This window comes from Tremella mesenterica (genome assembly GCF_000271645.1).
Source record: "Tremella mesenterica DSM 1558 unplaced genomic scaffold TREMEscaffold_8, whole genome shotgun sequence".
NCBI lineage: Eukaryota > Fungi > Basidiomycota > Tremellomycetes > Tremellales > Tremellaceae > Tremella > Tremella mesenterica.
In genome coordinates, this window is record NW_006711232.1 from 162,010 (window position 1) to 178,991 (window position 16,982).

Here is a 16,982-nt window from a genome sequence, read left to right on the forward strand (position 1 = left end):
TCTCGACATTCTATCTACAGCAGAGATATTGCCACAATCAATCGACAAATGTCTTTCATCTACAGAGCGATCTTGCTCACCCTCCTTTCCCACCCTCCTTTCCCCCCACCCACCACTCATGTCGCCCATTGCATCTTCCTTCTATCCCCACCTGCTCTGACGATATTATGATGGATGGCTAACAGAGCCTTGTCAACCCCGTTCTCCGCTCTTATCCTTTCCCCCACACGTGCCGCTTTCTCAATCATGATCCTATTCGACGTCGCTTTAACCAACGCGTCCGCAATCTCGTCCGATCTCAACGACGCTAACTTGAGTCCAACTCCCAATCTAGTCACTCTGTTTGCCCAGAAAAACTGATCCCCGAACCATGGTTTTATAATGGTCGGTATTCCCGAACGAAGACTGGCTCCTACCGTTCCGGCACCACCATGATGCAAAGCCGCTTGTATCTTTGGGAACAACCATCCATGTGGTACTTTTTCCAAACCATAACAACTATCTGGAAATTCGATATTTTCCCCTTCCTTAGCCGGATCACCTCCTCTAGAAGACCAACCTTTAGCTATGATAGCTCTCACTCCTGATTTCTCAACAGCTTTGATGATACTCTTTGTCATTGCGTTTGGACGTGGTACTACGATTGATCCGAATCCGATATAAACGATAGGTTTTCCATCTTGTTTAGCTTGATTCATCCAATTTTCCAATCCTAAAGGTGGTGTCCAATCTTTATCACTATCTTCCAAAGTCCAATATCCGGTGATTGTTATATCATCATGCCAATCGAGTGGTTTAGGTACTACGGCAGTACTGAAATTATATAAAAAAGGTACTTTTGTTACTGATAAAGTTGACATATCCGTCGGACGGATTTTCAAATGATTTTTCCTCCATCTATTGATTTGACCAGAAGTAGCACGCCACATTATATTATCGAATAAAACATAAGTCGAATAATTGAAACTTGGTCCCATTTCGAATGCTGGGACCATGAAAGCTTGTGGATAAGCTGTCGTACGTGTCCAAGGCATGGTGAATGCTCGGAAATAAGGTATTTTCAAAGCTTCGGCAATATGAATACCTGCCATTGCGGATGGTGATTCGATGAGAACGTCGGCATCTTGACATGCGTTCCATGCGTCCAACAAGAGATTATCGAGCCATTCACGGAATGATCCGAGGGATTCTTTGAAAAAACCGGGTGAAAACATTTTATGTTCTGCACTAAGTTTCATTAATGCAGTTGGATCTCCACCAGCTTGTCGATGTTCGATATCATAACCTTCTATCCATTCTTTAAATTCGGCTATATATCAGCGTCATGTTTTTATTTTATTTTTATTTTTCTTGAAGCGAGGAAATTGTTATGTACTCACAATGGGTGACAATGACCGTACGATGACCATCTTGTTTTAAACGTAAACATAAAGCGATATAAGGTTGAACATCACCTCTTGATCCAATTGTTAAACAAGTGAAAGTACGTGGTGTCAATCTTGTGGTTTTAGCGTCCCATGGTCTATTGGCGATGAATGGCATGTAGGCTAAAGCTTCATCGGGAAAAGCTTTACTCATAAACATTGTTTCCTTTGGTGGAGCTAAAATATCGGCAGCATGCATGGGAATAGGTGAAGTTGAACGAACGGCGGATGTCATACCAGAATTGATGGATGGTGTTTCGGTAGGAGAAGTCGTCAAGTTGGTTTCGGATAAAACACTAGGTTGACTTATATCGGACATACTGAGAGATGTCATTTGACTGATGGGCAAGGGAGATCCTAAAGTTTCGATAGGACTCAAGGGGTTACATAGCTCGCTTATTCGTTGAATGACTTGATCTCGAGTGGCTTGACTCCAAAATTCAAACTTGAGATCATGGTGAGAATGTATTTGCAATGCCATTCCGTGGAAAGCGGCTCGAGTGCTGGGTACCGCCACAGCTCCCTTGACATCTTTGCAACGGAAACGATACTGAAGTCAGCAAAGTGACAATTGTCAAAAGTCGCAAGTCTTGTAAACCCGCCGTCTTTGCTCACCTTTACATCTGAACCCACGGTATTCTTCCTCCAGAAACAAATGTACTCTCTAGTCAAGATGATGTGCCCACGAGCAGGTATTAGACCGCTGCAGACATAACAACGTTTAACTGTCATAAGCAATGGAACGAGAATGATCTGTGTCAAACTCACGCCATATACCCTCCTCAGGTTTTAGTCCGAATAGTTTGGCAGCCTGTTCTGCCTTTTCCGCCTTTCTCGTTTGTGAACCGACCCCTTGTCCATCCTCATCGATATCATCATCTAAAGACGAAGAACTCTGTCGAGGAAACTCCAATCCAAGTGCTTCCAACTCGTCATCACCAGCCAAACAATCATGTCCTCCCACAGTGAGTATCATATCAGGAGGTCTAACACCCGCTTTGTATCGACGTCCATGTGAAGCTTTGACGGCCGCACTGAGAGCTTCGGCGAACCATGCTTGTTCATTCAACAAAGCAACGTTGAAGTGATATTCGTGTCGCGGATCAGCGTTGGTTTCGTACCCGGGAGGTAACATCGATCGACCGCCTGATCCGGCCAGAGCTAATTTAGGTGGTAGAGTGGTGTCAAGCCATCGGGGAGGTTGCCAAGCTGGTACAGGAAGGGGTTCAGGGGAGCCAGGAACAGGACTACGATGTCGAGAAGCTGGTGAAGATTCCCGACTAGGTTTAGGCGAGCCTACACGAGATAATGAAGTCCTGATGGAGAATTTCCTTCGACTTTGACCTGGGGGAGTGGAGTCCTCACGGACAAGATGATCTTCGGATGGTTGTTTTCGCACAGGTCTGGCTCTATGACTTCCAATATCGATGTCTAATCCTACCAGAGTGGAGAATGAGTGATAATCGTGTATACCTTTGATGGTCACTCGATCAAGTGGTACACAAACACGCATCATCGACCAACCGTCGGAAGTTTGAGGTTCGCCTAAGATACTTGCGTTAGCCTGACGGCCTTCAGTTATTTCCTTCAACCGCGATCGAGCATGTCGGTATAAAGCGCCTTCAATTTCTCTACGCCATTGCACGGCCGATTGCTGTACTCAGTCAAGCCGCTCAACAGATTATTTTATGACTCACCTCTGTATCCACCGTAAAATGAGTGGTTCGCAAACCATCAGCAGCTTCATAGGTGGCATAGAACTCGCAAGGATGTTCATGATCGAACGGTTGTAGACGACGGATGGAAGATACTTTTGGTAGTCAGCGAGGCGGTCAATCACGCAGATGTCGAACTCACAGAGTATGGACCGAATTGGTCGTACCCGTCCTGATTCCGTGGCACTGGGAAATGTTGTGATCATCTCGGAACTTAATTCCATCCACACTCGTCTAGGTGTCAAGAGGCCGATTCGATGAACAGTCACCGGCCCCGAGTACAAGACATCTGGTTGGTGCGCCAAAGCAGCGGTAGCTGCGTCCACATTGTTGGCATTTATAGCATCTGGGTTGGGTCGTGATTGATAAGCTGAATCAGGTGGAAGGACAGCGTGGAAGAGAATACGATGAGTGGTCAAGTGAAGATTGCCGATCATCATGACTCCCCTGCGACGTCAGAATAGGTATTGTAGATTGTTGCTACTCACTTGAATAAGCTGCCTTTGCTTTCCGCTAACATACGCTCTGGTTCTCCAGGTGTTCCATCTGAATTCTCCATAAGCTCCGCGATATCACCAAAGTCTTCGATGACGGCTTTGAGTTTCAAGTCGTCCGGAATATCCGGACCAAAAAACGGTATACCGTCATCGTCCACCAAACCGAGTGAGGTGGCTGAAGTGTAAGACGAAGCGACACTGCTTTCAGAGGGAGCGATTGAAGGGGGTCTGGAGGAGTCTGAATCGGTATCAATACGTGGTCCTAGCGCACCCGGTACGACATCTAGCTCTGGATGTTCTGACTCGTCTAATGGGGTTTCAGAATCTGAAGCGGGTGGTGGTGGACAAGGTAACTCTGGTCGAGGGCGTTTGTGAACTTTGTTTTGATGAGCAATTTTGTGATCGTTTTTCCTATTGACCCATGGTGAGTAATTGCCGACCGATAGAGCTATCATCAATGAGTTATTCAAAAACATGGTTGTAAAAAAAATTGAGACTCACCGGCAAAACGAGCACTGGCAGCATTGTTTTTACTCTCTTCCAAAGTTTCTTCCATCCATTTGTTTAACGCCGCCCGTTTCTCAGCCTCTGTCTCTCCCGGCAGATCTTCAGGTCGATGAGGGACACTACCAGTTTTGTAGCCAGGTCGAAGAGTGGTGGAAGATTCTACATGTGGTAGATCATTGACGTTATTTGGTGTGGGTGTTTTAGAAGGATCGACGACATTACCATTCTGACCTTCCACCTTGAAACTACTTTCTTCGTCTTCGTCACTATCCACTGCTTCTTCAGGTCCCGCAACACCATTCCCACCAGCAGCAAGAGCCTTGAGCAATCCAAATACTTCACATGAAGAGGCTATTTTGGATCGGACAATCTTTCCCGGGAGGCTTGTCTTGACTAGGTTTGGGATTTGTGGTCGAGTGTGATAGATCGCCGTGACTGATCCAGCAGGCACATGATCTTCCTCTTCCTTTTCCTTGGAGGGACCGAGTGCTTTGACCAACTTGCGAGCGATGTGCGTCATGTCATGGGGATACGGTGGGTGGATAATGGGATGAAGGATGATATTAAAGAGATCAGAGTAGGACAATGGATCAATAATTTATTGAATGGGATGGCCGAAGCGTCGTCATTGACTGTTGTGGCGAATTCGGGTGGTGGCGACTAACCGAGCTTAATGCCGGGCACACGTAGTGAAGACGGCTTTTCTAAACGATGGCGGGTTCCGGTAAGGATGAGCGGGATACAAGCGATGACTGAAAGATGTGATACTAACATGCAAGAGAAAGATCTACTGTAAATACACCAACGGTGGTGGTGGCCGGAGGGAAGTCAATGCGTCAATGCCAAAGGAATTTTTAGCGGCGGTGGTGGCGGTCTAGCGGTCTTACCGGCGGCAAAATAAAAAGTTGCTCCTTCCTCCCTGTATCCATCCACACATCGACCAACCACACCAGTCCAGTATCAAACACAAAAATGGCACCCTCATCATCCTCCGTCCCACAACAGAGAAAACAGATACTTAGGTTCACATCTCACCGTCATCTCCGACAACGTCTTCTTCTCTCTCTACTCTCTGGGAAATCAATCATAATATCCCAGATCCGACCAGATGACATTCACGTAGGATTGAGAGACTACGAAATAAATTTGTTGCGTTTACTCGAGAGGATAACCAATGGTAGTACTGTAGAGATCTCCACCACTGGTCAGTACTTACTCTACGTTTTACAGTGGTCGAACGAGAAACATATGTTGATCAACAGGAACTTCATTCCTTTTCCATCCAGGATTACTCCCCGGTGGTTCGTACAGTCATACATGCAGTCTAGGCCGGTCGATAGGATACTACCTCGAGGTGTTGGTACCACTGGCACCTTTCTGCAAGAAAGCCTTTGATATTAGTCTGTTTGGGATCACAGGTGAAGAAGGGAGAGATTTGACTGTGAGCGTTCAGAAAATTTTCCTTTAGCATCATCACTTTAGGTCATCCTCGCCTATAGTCACGAATTGGCAGACCGATGTCAAATATCCTGTCACGGGGTCACCCACATAGAGAGAGCGAGAGATGTTATCAGATACCACCACACGTTGATCCTTTCACACTGACAAGAAAGTGTGTGGGGGGTGGGGGTCTCTCGATTCCAAAGATCAGTAGTAGTGGTGGGAGGACCAATCTTAATCATCAGGTCGATACAATCCGAACGGTCACCCTCCCTCACTTGCATATCTTCGGAATCACCGAAAACCTAGAACTTCAAATAAAAAAACGTGGTGCTGCACCTCTAGGAGGTGGACAAGTTATATTTCGTTGTCCAGTAGTGAGACAATTGAAAACTATTCAATTTATCGATAAAGGGAAAATCAAAAAGATTAGAGGAGTAGCTTATTCTACTCGTGTTTCACCTCAATTCGCAAATCGGATGGTAGAAAGTGCCAGGAGTGTTTTGAACAGATTTATACCTGATATTTATTTATATACGGATGTTTATAAAGGGGAGGAATCTGGAAAGTGAGTGATTTTTTAAAGTTCATTCATTCATCCTTAAGTAGGTAACATTTCCAACTGTTTGGAGTCTGTAATACATCAGAGGGGTAGTGTGGGGGAAAACGAGGGGGTAGCAGGGTTATTCTTGGAGGATGGATTTATTGAGTAAGAATGGTCAAGGGAGAAAGGTGATCCAGAGAAAAGAACATAAGGCCGATTCGTGAATTTCGAAACAGAACAAGGAAAAAAAGGAAAAAAAAAACACCTGACTAATGTCAGATCACCAGGTTACGGTCTCACATTAGTATCTCAATCCACGACCTCTGCACTTCATTCATTCGAATCATTATCGACCCCACCATCAGAAAGTAAAACCATTCAACAAACTCCAGAAGATATAGCTTTATTTTCCGCTAGAGGTTTATTGGAAGAAATAAATAAAGGTGGATGTGTAGATGGGAAACATCAATGGTTAGTTTTGTTATTGATGGCTTTGGGTAAAGAAGATGTTGGGAAATGTTTAATGGGTGATTTAACTTCACATACGTGAGTTTTTCCTTGCAACGTTTTTTTCACTATCTCTCATGCTCTACACTTCAATTTCATACATTTGTTTCTCGCTACATCGTCCGAGCAATATTGAAGAGTAGGACTAACGTTCGCAGAATACAGTTCTTAAGGGATATGGTCATTTTTTTCGGCGTGAAATTCAAACTTACACCTGTTCAATCTGATTCAATTACAGAGAAAACAAGTACTGGAGAAGTCATGGTGAGTTGTGTAGGGATAGGTTATAGTAATGTGAATAAATCCATGGCATAGAACCATTTCACTGTATGTATGCATATCTATGACAAATCATTATACATTTTCAGGTTATGACGGTTATACGAAATCTCGTATATGGTTACTCTATGGATATTCATTGAGTCTTCATGAAGATCGACAAAACACTGGACAGATGAAAGTGACATCACTATGAATACAACCCCGGAATATCTGAGAGGGGGCAAGACTCGGAAAGCAAGGCCAGGAGCGGTTCGAGGGGTATGGATTTTATGGAGAGATGACGTATGTGACTTCTGGATCATGGTCTCGATTTACGATCCCAATCGGTGGAAGAGAAGGTCTTTTATGTGTGTCTGTACTTGTATCATCTGAGGAAAAAGGATTGTCAGATGGATGAAGCATAGATTGTAAATTTGACATTGGTGTAGGCGAAGGCGGAGGTGAAGAAGCATGTTTGTTGATCATAGAAGCTAAAGAAGGCATATTTGTGAGTGAAGGTGGTGGAGATGAAAGAGATCGATCAATCGTGATTGTCTTTGAAACGTTTAAGTTGAGATTAGACCATTTCCAATTTTTAGGAGAACGAAGTCGTGTGTACATTGACAATTCAGGCCTGGCAGTATCGATTTGTAGAGATGGTCTGGAAACGTTTTTTGTTGTTCTACAGCGTTAACATCTTCGAAGAAGTCTGATATGTTTTGTTGTATATATCATCCAGGTGGGGTGAACTCACGAGGGTTGACCAGTATCGTTGGAGTACAGAGATGTGGCTGTATCGTGTACTTTCTGGAGAACCTTGTCCAGACGTCTCAGATTATCTTTCGTATGTGTATTTATATTTTGTTCATCCGTTTGAACAGATCGTCGACGTTCGTATAATGTCTCGAAAAGTAACGCTAAGTTGACATTGACGTCCACATATCCCGCCGGAGTGAATACGGGTAGAGATCGTGTGGAAGATTGACGCCGTTCGTCGATGATTTGACCTGTTGGACCACTTGGTCGTTCGATATACCCATCGAGAGGCGTCTGACATCAGCTCTCTCTACCTGTCTCTTTTGTTAAAATAGGATCGACTCACCGCAATGCCAGCGATATAATCCACCATTGTTGAGCTATGTCCCTGTGCGTCAATACAGAGATGAAACTTACCAAGAATTAGAATGAACGGAGAAGCTCACAGTGATAAACTCCATAAAAGGACTTAACTCATGATCCATCTCCACACTCTTATGCGAGAAAAAGGCCATGGTTTTAAGTATCTTCGCGAGCAGAGTGAGGATAGCCTGCGCTGGGGCAGATTGTAGCCCGTCGGCTAGATCGAACAGATGTGGTCGCATGATAGCTGGACCTATGAGACGTAACTACCAATCAGCCATCCGTCTAGTCTTTGGAAGGTCCACTCACAAATAAAAAAGAAGCTACAGCTTTGTAATGCAGCATCTCCCTTTTATATCAGCGACACTGGACATCCAGGAGAGCGTTATACTTACTGTGATGTATAGCGATTTTTGACGGTGACGAACATGTGCGCAAAAACTCTTCTCAAACAACTTTTCCATGAATTCTTTCCATCAACATCATGTGAGACATGAACTTACTCAGGCATCAAAGTGCGATGTTCTTCCATCAGCCGAATCATCAGATGTCACATTAACTCACCATACAAGTCTTCCAGACAGCTGGTGGCCAGTCCCAAGACGTACATCACCGATTCCGAGTCTAATCGAGTGTGATCCGAAGTTCCATGATCAGTGTATCGAAGAACGAAGCGACCTCCAGTGATACGTTGTATAGTGGGACCTATGGACTTTTCGAGGAATTCTTTAGCCGACAGACGCATGGCCGATTCGAGTAGTTTGGAAAAAGGTGTATAGCCACGGAAGAGGGTAGATGGTTCTGTACTATGTTAGCAGTGTTACAGCTCGAGGAATGAGCTTACCTGAGTTCCGAACATCCATATCACACATCGGCGTCAGTCGACTAGGAAGACCACCATCTGAAAAACACAATTTGGCAAGTAAATCTCCGCAATAGCTCAACTGTCCTTGTCGGGAGAGGTGATACAATGTTTCGGTGTTACGAGCTCCTAATATCTGGACGATCAGCTACTGGCCAAAAAGAAGTAGAAAGTACTAGCCAGGTCGAGATCATAGGCGCTCGGGGACTGAATGGCCACTTCTTGATAAGCTATTGTCACTCGCACCTCTCCAACCGCGCCATCATCCACTGAGAGGATAGGATACCGCTCGTCTTTGGGTTTGGCGAAAGAAGGCACGAGAGGAATAGTGACAGAGCCGAAGTGGACAGGTTTATTTCGAACAGTCCGATACAGCTTCAAGCCTGACAGTCAGATATCCTCTCGGTTTCAGTCAAACTACGAGTACTGACTACAACTTGGCGTATCTGGTAGATCATCGAATCTGAACGTCTCTCCCCAGAAGGGGGAAGCAGCGGCACTGTTGGCTCGCTGCCATGTCGTCCGCGCAGCGTGCAGATCATTCAATTCTCTGTAAAGGGTCAGCAGACTACGGCCTAATAGAGACATCGCTCACATGGTCACAGCAATCTCCTCTTTCGCCGCCCAATCTGCAGTCACCTGTCTTGTCTGCCTGAGATCATTACGATGCGATACTGAACTATTGCCGTTATTCGAGATTCCACTTTTCGTATCACTCAGCACATCATTCGGAGTTATGATAGTATAGCCACAAAAATCCGATCTACCAGAACTTCGACTTTCATCCTGAACATCCCAGATTGTGATATGTAGTCGGCGATGTATGTGCGAGGGGGACTTCGGCGTGGAGAGAGAACGCAGGAGAACATTCCATTCCTCGTACACGCCAGGAGAGTTGAATGCCACGAAGAGTCGCTCGTTCCTCATTGACATCTCGTCCGTTCCGGGCTCTGGAAGGGTCTGACGTTCGGTATTGATCATGAGAGGCGGTAAGTCGGGTGGCCTCTGCGGAGAGGTTTGGTCTTGAACAATCGACACCGTCTTGCCTCTCTTACGCAACGAAAATAATGATCCGACTCGTTTAGTGACAGGTGGCTCAGTTGCAGATATTATGGGAGGTCCAGTGGACGACGAGTCAAAGTCTGGCAAAGTCGTGTGCGTCGAGGCATGTGGTTCTGGGAGTATCATAACTTGTCGGACGCCGAAAACTGATCGATGGATGGTTTGAAAGGGGGATGACAGGCGGATTTCTGGAGAAAGTGGTGCCTCTGGCCAGTGTCGTCCAGAGGGTAGAGTGTGGACATAGATGAGCTATCGAACGGTGAGTGAATTGCGCGCTGGAGTGATATAAGAACTTGCCTCGTCTTCAGCTCTGAGCCTCATCTCAGCCCCATCAACACCTCCATTCCCCCTTACCTCTAGCTCAAGGAAACCTTCATGCCAGTGTCGACCGGTATCGCTCGGCTTCCGAGACGTAAGACGCCTCTTCGGTCGAGGAGCATCACCGCTAGTGCTCCGGGATTGTCGTTGCGAGGTTGAAGCATGGGGTGAAAGGTGTGGAATGGATCGACTGTCTGTGTGCTGTGAGCTCATTACAAGTAGACGTGGGCGAGTTAACTCACGTCGTAGAGCTGCACGCTGAGTCTCGAACTTGGCTTGTCTCAGTTCTCTGGCGTTCTCATTGACTTGAGATGAAGGTGTGGACGGCCCAGCTTGATTGCTGTGATTTTGATTCAGAAAGACTTCGGTGACTGACTGTAGGGATTTGGCCGAGGTGAGATTTGGGGACAGGGGAGTTAGCGGGGTCAGTGGGGCTAAAGATGGTAGGTCGGTTCGAGGTGGAAGAGGTGGAGATTGAAGGAATGTATGTGGGTCTGTCAAAGATCTCTTCTGTCCCGCGGAGGATTTCGGTCGAAGCTGGAATTGTCATGAGCATACAAAAGAGTGAAAGATAAGAAGACATAACTTACTAGGGAGGGAACATGCTTGGGTTTGAATGCTTGAGATTCTGTCTGCAGTCCTCTGGAGAACCAGATAGGCTCTGTGGGGTATGATTGCGTGAGATACCAAACTTTAGCTGTCAGAATGGTTGACGTAGTCATCAGATGGTGAGAGGGAGATCTCGAGTTACCATTGAGATGAGTGACAGTTTTGGGGTAAGTGAAGTACTTTGTAGTAAGCTAAGCGTTGGGCACAGACCTCTTCTTGACCTGTATACCAGAATTGAGAAGAGAGTGTGTCCCCTCAAAGTGAACTAGAGTAAGGTAAGAGATCAGAGGAGATTCATCATGATGGCTCTCAAGTCTGGATCTCGCTCATCGCTCAGGGTTCATGCAGGCATGCAGGCCAGTCCGCAGAGGATTGCCGCCAAAGTCTTGTTGAACCGGTCATCCGGTCCATTTCAATCACCCTTCCATCCCTTTCCCACTTTTGACTCAGCAACCAATTCATACATCATCCACTCCCTCTCATCGCTCACCGCAACCAGATTCGTATCGGTCAAGTCTTCCTAGCCAGTATTCTGTGAGTGAGCCGTGAATACCCAGTCGACCGCCAGTTGCCAGTTGCCATCTTGACGCTGACCAAAGCTTGCTCGGATACCCGACCTCCACATTCTCCACACCCATCATCAATCTCAACCTCATCATCCCTTTCTCTCATCTTTCATCCACCATCGCCCTCTCCTCGTCACTCAGACTCGTCAACTGAACGTCATGCCAAACTCAAACCTCAAGACGGGGTTCATCCCATCGATGGAGACTACCGGTGACGCTTTGACCGAAGATACCACCATCGTCGTCCTCGGCGCCAGTGGGGATTTGGCACAGAAAAAGACATTCCCCGCTCTTTTCGCCTTGTTTCAACAAGACTTTCTTCCGAAAGATCCCAAGATCGTTGGGTATGCAAGGACCAGTGAGTTCTACTTCACCATTTCTAGTATCCGAGCCACGCTGATGTAACTCTAGAAATGGATGAGGCCGAGTTTTACAAGAGGGAGACGAAGTACCTCAAGAAACCGAAAGATGATCAAAAACTCGCCGATAATTTTGACGAAAAGCTTGAAGACTTCAAAAAGATCTCGAGCTACGTAGCTGGGACTTATGATGAAGATTCTGGTTTTGAAGATCTCAAAAAACATCTAGAGGAGATCGAGAAAGCCAGAGGTGGAAAAACTAAAAATAGAGTCTTCTACATGGCTCTTCCTCCTTCAGTTTTCATTCCAGTAGCTCAACATCTCAAAAAGATTTGTTATTCCACCGAAGGTCAAAACAGGATCATCATTGAGAAACCTTTTGGTAAAGATCTTGAATCTTGCAGGGAGATGATCTCCGCTGTCAAAGACGCTTGGCATGAAAACGAAACTTATAGAATCGATCATTATCTCGGAAAAGAGATGATCAAGAATATATTGGTTTTACGATTCAGTAACCCTTTCTTCGATTCTTGTATGAACAATCATTACATCAGTAATGTACAAATCTCATTCAAAGAACCTTTTGGAACGGAAGGTCGTGGTGGATACTTTGATGAATTTGGTATTATTCGAGATGTCTGTCAGAACCGTAAGTCTATCCATCCCTCGTTCGTCATATATGTATCGCGGTAAATTGACGAATACAGATTTGCTTCAGACATTGTCGGTGTTGACTATGGAAAGACCAGTTTCATTCTCGGCCGAGGATATCCGTGATGAGAAAGTAAGCGTCATCATTATGATGGAGTGATTGTTGATGGTTCAGGTCAAAGTTCTTAAATGTATTCCCCCGATTGAACGCAAGGACGTTCTTTTAGGTCAATATGTGGCCGCTGATGGGAAACCTGGTTATTTGGAAGATGACACTGTGCCTAAAGGTTCCAATTCACCCACTTTTGCGGCTATGACTTTGTGGGTGAATAATGGACGTTGGGAGGGTGTACCTTTCATTATGAAAGCTGGTAAGGGTGAGTTGTTAATCTCTTCTTTGTCTATATTAGGTTCAAACTCCCCGTATCTCCTTCCATCTCACTCTTTACCTCTCCACTCATGAATTAGCCTCACATGCAACCCATCCACTTGTTCTCAACGATATCAACTCTTGAGTGTTTCTTGATCTCTGCCGCATCACTTCATCCCAAGTATGACTCTCCCCCCGCATGACTGAAAATATGCTATCGTAATCCCAAGCCATTTGGAAAGCGATAATCAGCTCATGCCCAGCTTTGAACGAAAGCAAAGTCGAAATCCGTGTTCAATTCAAAGACGCGACTAAAGGGATTTTCCAAGGTTTAACACGTAACGAACTCGTCATGCGTATCCAACCTGACGAAGCGGTTTATATCAAACTTAATTCCAAAGTACCAGGATTCGTAACTCAAGCAGTACCTACAGAGCTTGATCTAACTTACAAAGATCGATTCACCGATGCTAGGGTACCTCAAGCATATGAAGCTTTGATAAGGGATGCATTGAGGGGAGATCATTCTAATTTCGTTAGAGATGATGAATTAGATGTCGCATGGAAAATCTTCACTCCTATCCTTCATTGGATTGAAGGGAAGGATGGTGAGTCGACTATTTCTTTCCTTGTTTCCTTCTTTAAGTTCTTTTTTTCTCTTCGTTTTTTACAACTTTCCCTCATCCGGAAAGATCCATTCTCTTATGATCAACATTCATTCTCTCTTTATACCTCTCTCTCTCTATCTCTTTGGCCCATCCTTGCAGTCGTAACATTATTCACCTGGAGATGAATCGTGTGGACGGTATTGGTCATTACCTCGACACCATCTGCTTTGTTTTTGAAAAGATCAAACTTACATTCAGGTAAACCACCTAAATGTGAACCGTACCCATACGGTTCTCGCGGTCCATCTCAAATCGATCAATTCACCGGGAAATACGGTTATGTAAGAGCTTCCGCAGATTAGTACGTATCTTCTATTTCTCTCTCTTATCAATATCTTCAATACTGACTTTGATAGTCATTGGCCAAAGACCAGCGTCGCGGCGAATTTGTGAAATAGTCACAATTTTGAAAAAAGTGAAAAAGTGTGAATAGAACAGAAGCAGAAGCAGATTTGAAGGGGAACAAATTGTTTTGTGAAGTGTGCTAAGTTTTCATGCATTCTGATCTTTTGTCTCGTCATTCGCTCATTCTTATTGTGGTTCAAGCTCTACATTCTGGAGTATCCTTACTTGTTGCAAGAGGGTGAGAGGGCGTTTGTTTTTTCACAAAGAGTAATGAGGACGAAAGTCCGGTGGCAGTGCAAAGATGAAGAGGAAGAATATGCATGAGATGATGTACCGGTACATGTATCATATGAACGAGTGTCAAGAGTCTATGAACAGGCGTGAGATGCTGTGAATTGAGTCAAAGGAATTGTCATGGTCCAAACCAGTGGAAAAGGTCGTTAACGTGTCGTGAATGGGGTATAAACAGTGCTGGGGGTTTGTAAATGTTCATGTCTATATACAAAATCCGTGATTCTATCAAAGGTGTGGAGACCGAAACGCATGCAAGAGGCGAAGTGAGACTTTTCACGAAGAAAGAGACGAAAGCGGTTAACTGAACTAATCGAGCGAATCGTCCACTGGCGGATCTTTATCAGACTCTGGAGGTCTAACTCTGACTCTGCGTTTGTTGATAGCTCTACCGCATCTATTGAATCAGTCTCCAACTCTTCCACCTGATCCAAATGCTTTAAATGGGGATAGATCGACAAGACGATTTGAGGAGGTCTTATAAAATACTATGAGTAACTCACGTGCAACGTTCGTCATGCTCTTCGTCATCTTCACAATCATCATCATCATCATAATCATCTTCCTGACCATCATTCATAGGTTTACCTTCTGCCACGTTTTTCGCCTTCTGCTTGATGACATCTTTCTTTTTGATCTCCCTTCGTCGTTCCCTGATCGCCCACTTGCGAAGCTTTTCCGATCCGAAGAAAAGAGCGTAGTCGCAGAAACAACAGGTGTATTCGTCCTCTGCGGGACGAATCGGCACAATGGGAGGTGCTCCTGGTAAAGGCGCCGTCTTACGGCGTGGACGGGCGGATAGGAAACGCATTGGAGGGGGAAAGAGCATGTTGGCGTGAGAAGCGTAGGATTCGAAAGGTTCATTTTGTGGGGTAAATACGCGGTTTGATCGGTCTGAAAGGTGTTAGCAGATGATTACAGAGGGGGGAAACAGCCGAGACAAGACCAAAGAGCTCGGCAACAAAATGGATGAGAGAGACATTCAATGTGGAAGAACAAGCGATGGACGATAAGGGCAAACAGAGGGTACAAGGGGGGGGGGGGGTAATGGCGAGGAAGGGTACGATGGGATGAGCAAGCGAGATCTCAAAAAGCGACATACAATTATCCACATGATGGGGATTACTTTGATTCGCAAGAACACTGCGTTTCTTCTTTTTCGGTTTCTTCTTTCCCGTCTTTGGCTGAGACGAAGGTGTCGTGTTCGTTTCAGGACGTTCTTTCCCATTACTAGAAACAGACGGACTGGACTTGTTCGTCGATTCCGATGGAGTCTTGATATCTGTGTTGAGAACCTTCTCCGGGGTAGAAACAGGACGAGTATCTATCTCTTCCGTTTTCTTCTTTGTGATTCAGAGCTTTTTGCTCTAGTCTGCGTTTCGTCTTGATCGGTTCCCCATCATCTGACAAGAAATCTGACAGAGGTGGTGGAGGGGTTGTGGAAGACAGAACTATAGTTCTTAGATCAAGGATGAGCCTTTGTAATGCTAATTTGTCTCTCGTCATCGCCCTGGATAGAATCGAAGCTTTTCATCAGCTCTTCCCTTCTTCAATTACATTTCATGAGCAATCTGAACGGAAGGATGATTCGAATATGGACTAGTTGGACCAGTAGAAGAAGAAGCACAAGGTATCAATCATGAGACAATGTATTTCCTGAACATACCTAAACATTCTGACTCAAATTCAAAACTACCTTCCGGTGCCCAACCTTCCCTCTTGATAGGTTTCCTTCTCTCACATTCCCTTTTCCTTTTATACAGACCCGTCTTCCAACCATCTCTCTCTTTGATGACTCTCGAGCTCGTCTCCAAACCATACCTCCAACCATCTTCATCCAAAGGCCATTCACCTACACCTACACATTCCAACACGGGTAGGAGTTTTTCAAACATCGGTACATCCGGAAAAGTCGGTTTGGTCTCTAGGTTTGACGTCCCGGTGAGGATGATAGTCTGAGCGTCTAGATACAAAGTGATCAAAGCGGCTTTACGTCTAAGAAGTCTGTTTCGACTCAATAAGTTGACTCGATGGATACGAGAATGATTCAGGGTCTGAGCGGGTGGATAGATGGTTATTGTTTCATTACCGACTTTCAATTGGCTAGTACGGATTTTTGGGGTGGTGAGTAGATCAGGTTGGAGTGAAGGTACTTTGCGTTTTTTACCACCACCCTCATCGTCTCGAGAGTAAAAAGAGGCCACGTCATCGTCTCTATGATGGTCGATGGGGTCGTCGAGACTGTCTGGGGGTGATGGAAGAGGGTTGATGGGGATGGATTTGGGATTACATGTCAACACCCCGTCAGACGTGGACAGCAAAGAGAAGCTGCCCATGCTCGACGGGGATGGTATGTATATGCGAGTCAATGGGAGTCTGATATGGTCAGCGACCAGCTATCATGAGACCAAGAAGCATATCAAGTGAAACCTGACGAGATTGAAGGTGGTGTGATCGGATGACCTCAGCCGGGAATGGACGAGCGGGATTTGGGAACAGTTATGGGATCATGGGACAAGGAGGAAGAACTCTCTGTCAGGATGAATAATATTGTGTGGAGAGACTCACTTTGATGGCGATAGCAAGATGCAAGCGAGAGTATAACGTCAAGGGAGAAGAAGGAGAGAGACAATAGGGCGAGGATGAGAAACGAGAAACGAGGCTCGAGCTTGACCACAGCGCCCAGCGCCCAGCGGCGATTCCACCGTGGCGTAGAGTTTAGTGGCACTTGTCATGCTACATGCTACATGCTACTAGGTACGATATGCTACTTGTAATCACACACTACAAGTACTACTGTACCATGATGGTGCCGAAGAGAGACTGACCTACACTAGGTCCCTGCCAGACGGATGCAGGCACTGAGA

The 16,982-nt window shown here is 45.5% G+C and overlaps 4 protein-coding genes across 4 annotated transcripts; 2 read left to right on the plus strand and 2 right to left on the minus strand.

Moving 5' to 3' along the window:
* Positions 1 to 116: 116 nt before the first annotated feature.
* Positions 117 to 4,091, minus strand: TREMEDRAFT_32151 (uncharacterized protein; the record flags this gene model as incomplete). The annotated part of the gene is made up of 8 exons (XM_007005567.1): positions 117 to 1,309; positions 1,380 to 1,974; positions 2,040 to 2,149; positions 2,193 to 2,585; positions 2,673 to 3,078; positions 3,122 to 3,234; positions 3,282 to 3,586; positions 3,628 to 4,091. The coding sequence occupies 8 exons, from the start codon at positions 4,089 to 4,091 to the stop codon at positions 117 to 119; spliced, it is 3,579 nt and encodes a 1,192-aa protein (XP_007005629.1).
* Positions 4,092 to 5,115: 1,024 nt separating this feature from the next.
* TREMEDRAFT_32298 (uncharacterized protein) lies at positions 5,116 to 6,949 on the plus strand (the record flags this gene model as incomplete). The annotated part of the gene is made up of 5 exons (XM_007005583.1): positions 5,116 to 5,347; positions 5,406 to 5,584; positions 5,829 to 6,151; positions 6,407 to 6,673; positions 6,793 to 6,949. 5 exons carry the CDS (start codon positions 5,116 to 5,118, stop codon positions 6,947 to 6,949), a joined length of 1,158 nt encoding a protein of 385 aa, XP_007005645.1.
* Positions 6,950 to 7,585: 636 nt separating this feature from the next.
* TREMEDRAFT_63381 (uncharacterized protein) lies at positions 7,586 to 10,978 on the minus strand (the record flags this gene model as incomplete). Its single annotated transcript, XM_007005695.1, has 15 exons — positions 7,586 to 7,604; positions 7,650 to 7,945; positions 7,998 to 8,039; positions 8,098 to 8,280; positions 8,324 to 8,363; positions 8,410 to 8,469; positions 8,518 to 8,539; positions 8,579 to 8,815; positions 8,859 to 9,012; positions 9,123 to 9,259; positions 9,308 to 9,426; positions 9,472 to 10,187; positions 10,310 to 10,446; positions 10,499 to 10,793; positions 10,847 to 10,978. 15 exons carry the CDS (start codon positions 10,976 to 10,978, stop codon positions 7,586 to 7,588), a joined length of 2,589 nt encoding a protein of 862 aa, XP_007005757.1.
* A 317-nt stretch (positions 10,979 to 11,295) lies between these two features.
* Positions 11,296 to 13,996, plus strand: TREMEDRAFT_44656 (uncharacterized protein). Its single transcript, XM_007005637.1, has 8 exons — positions 11,296 to 11,399; positions 11,465 to 11,789; positions 11,843 to 12,439; positions 12,498 to 12,574; positions 12,617 to 12,818; positions 13,075 to 13,419; positions 13,678 to 13,780; positions 13,836 to 13,996. Exons 2-8 carry the CDS (start codon positions 11,591 to 11,593, stop codon positions 13,870 to 13,872), a joined length of 1,560 nt encoding a protein of 519 aa, XP_007005699.1. The 5' UTR covers positions 11,296 to 11,399; positions 11,465 to 11,590; the 3' UTR covers positions 13,873 to 13,996.
* Positions 13,997 to 16,982: the final 2,986 nt, after the last annotated feature.

Coding starts and splice junctions, on each gene's coding strand:
- TREMEDRAFT_44656 (XM_007005637.1), top strand. CDS start 11,591: ATGCCAAACTCAAACCTCAAGACGGGGTTCATCCCATCGATGGAGACT. Junction 11,790..11,842: donor CGTTGGGTATGCAAGGACCA/GTGAGTTCTACT, acceptor ATGTAACTCTAG/AAATGGATGAGGCCGAGTTT. Junction 12,575..12,616: donor AGGATATCCGTGATGAGAAA/GTAAGCGTCATC, acceptor TTGATGGTTCAG/GTCAAAGTTCTTAAATGTAT.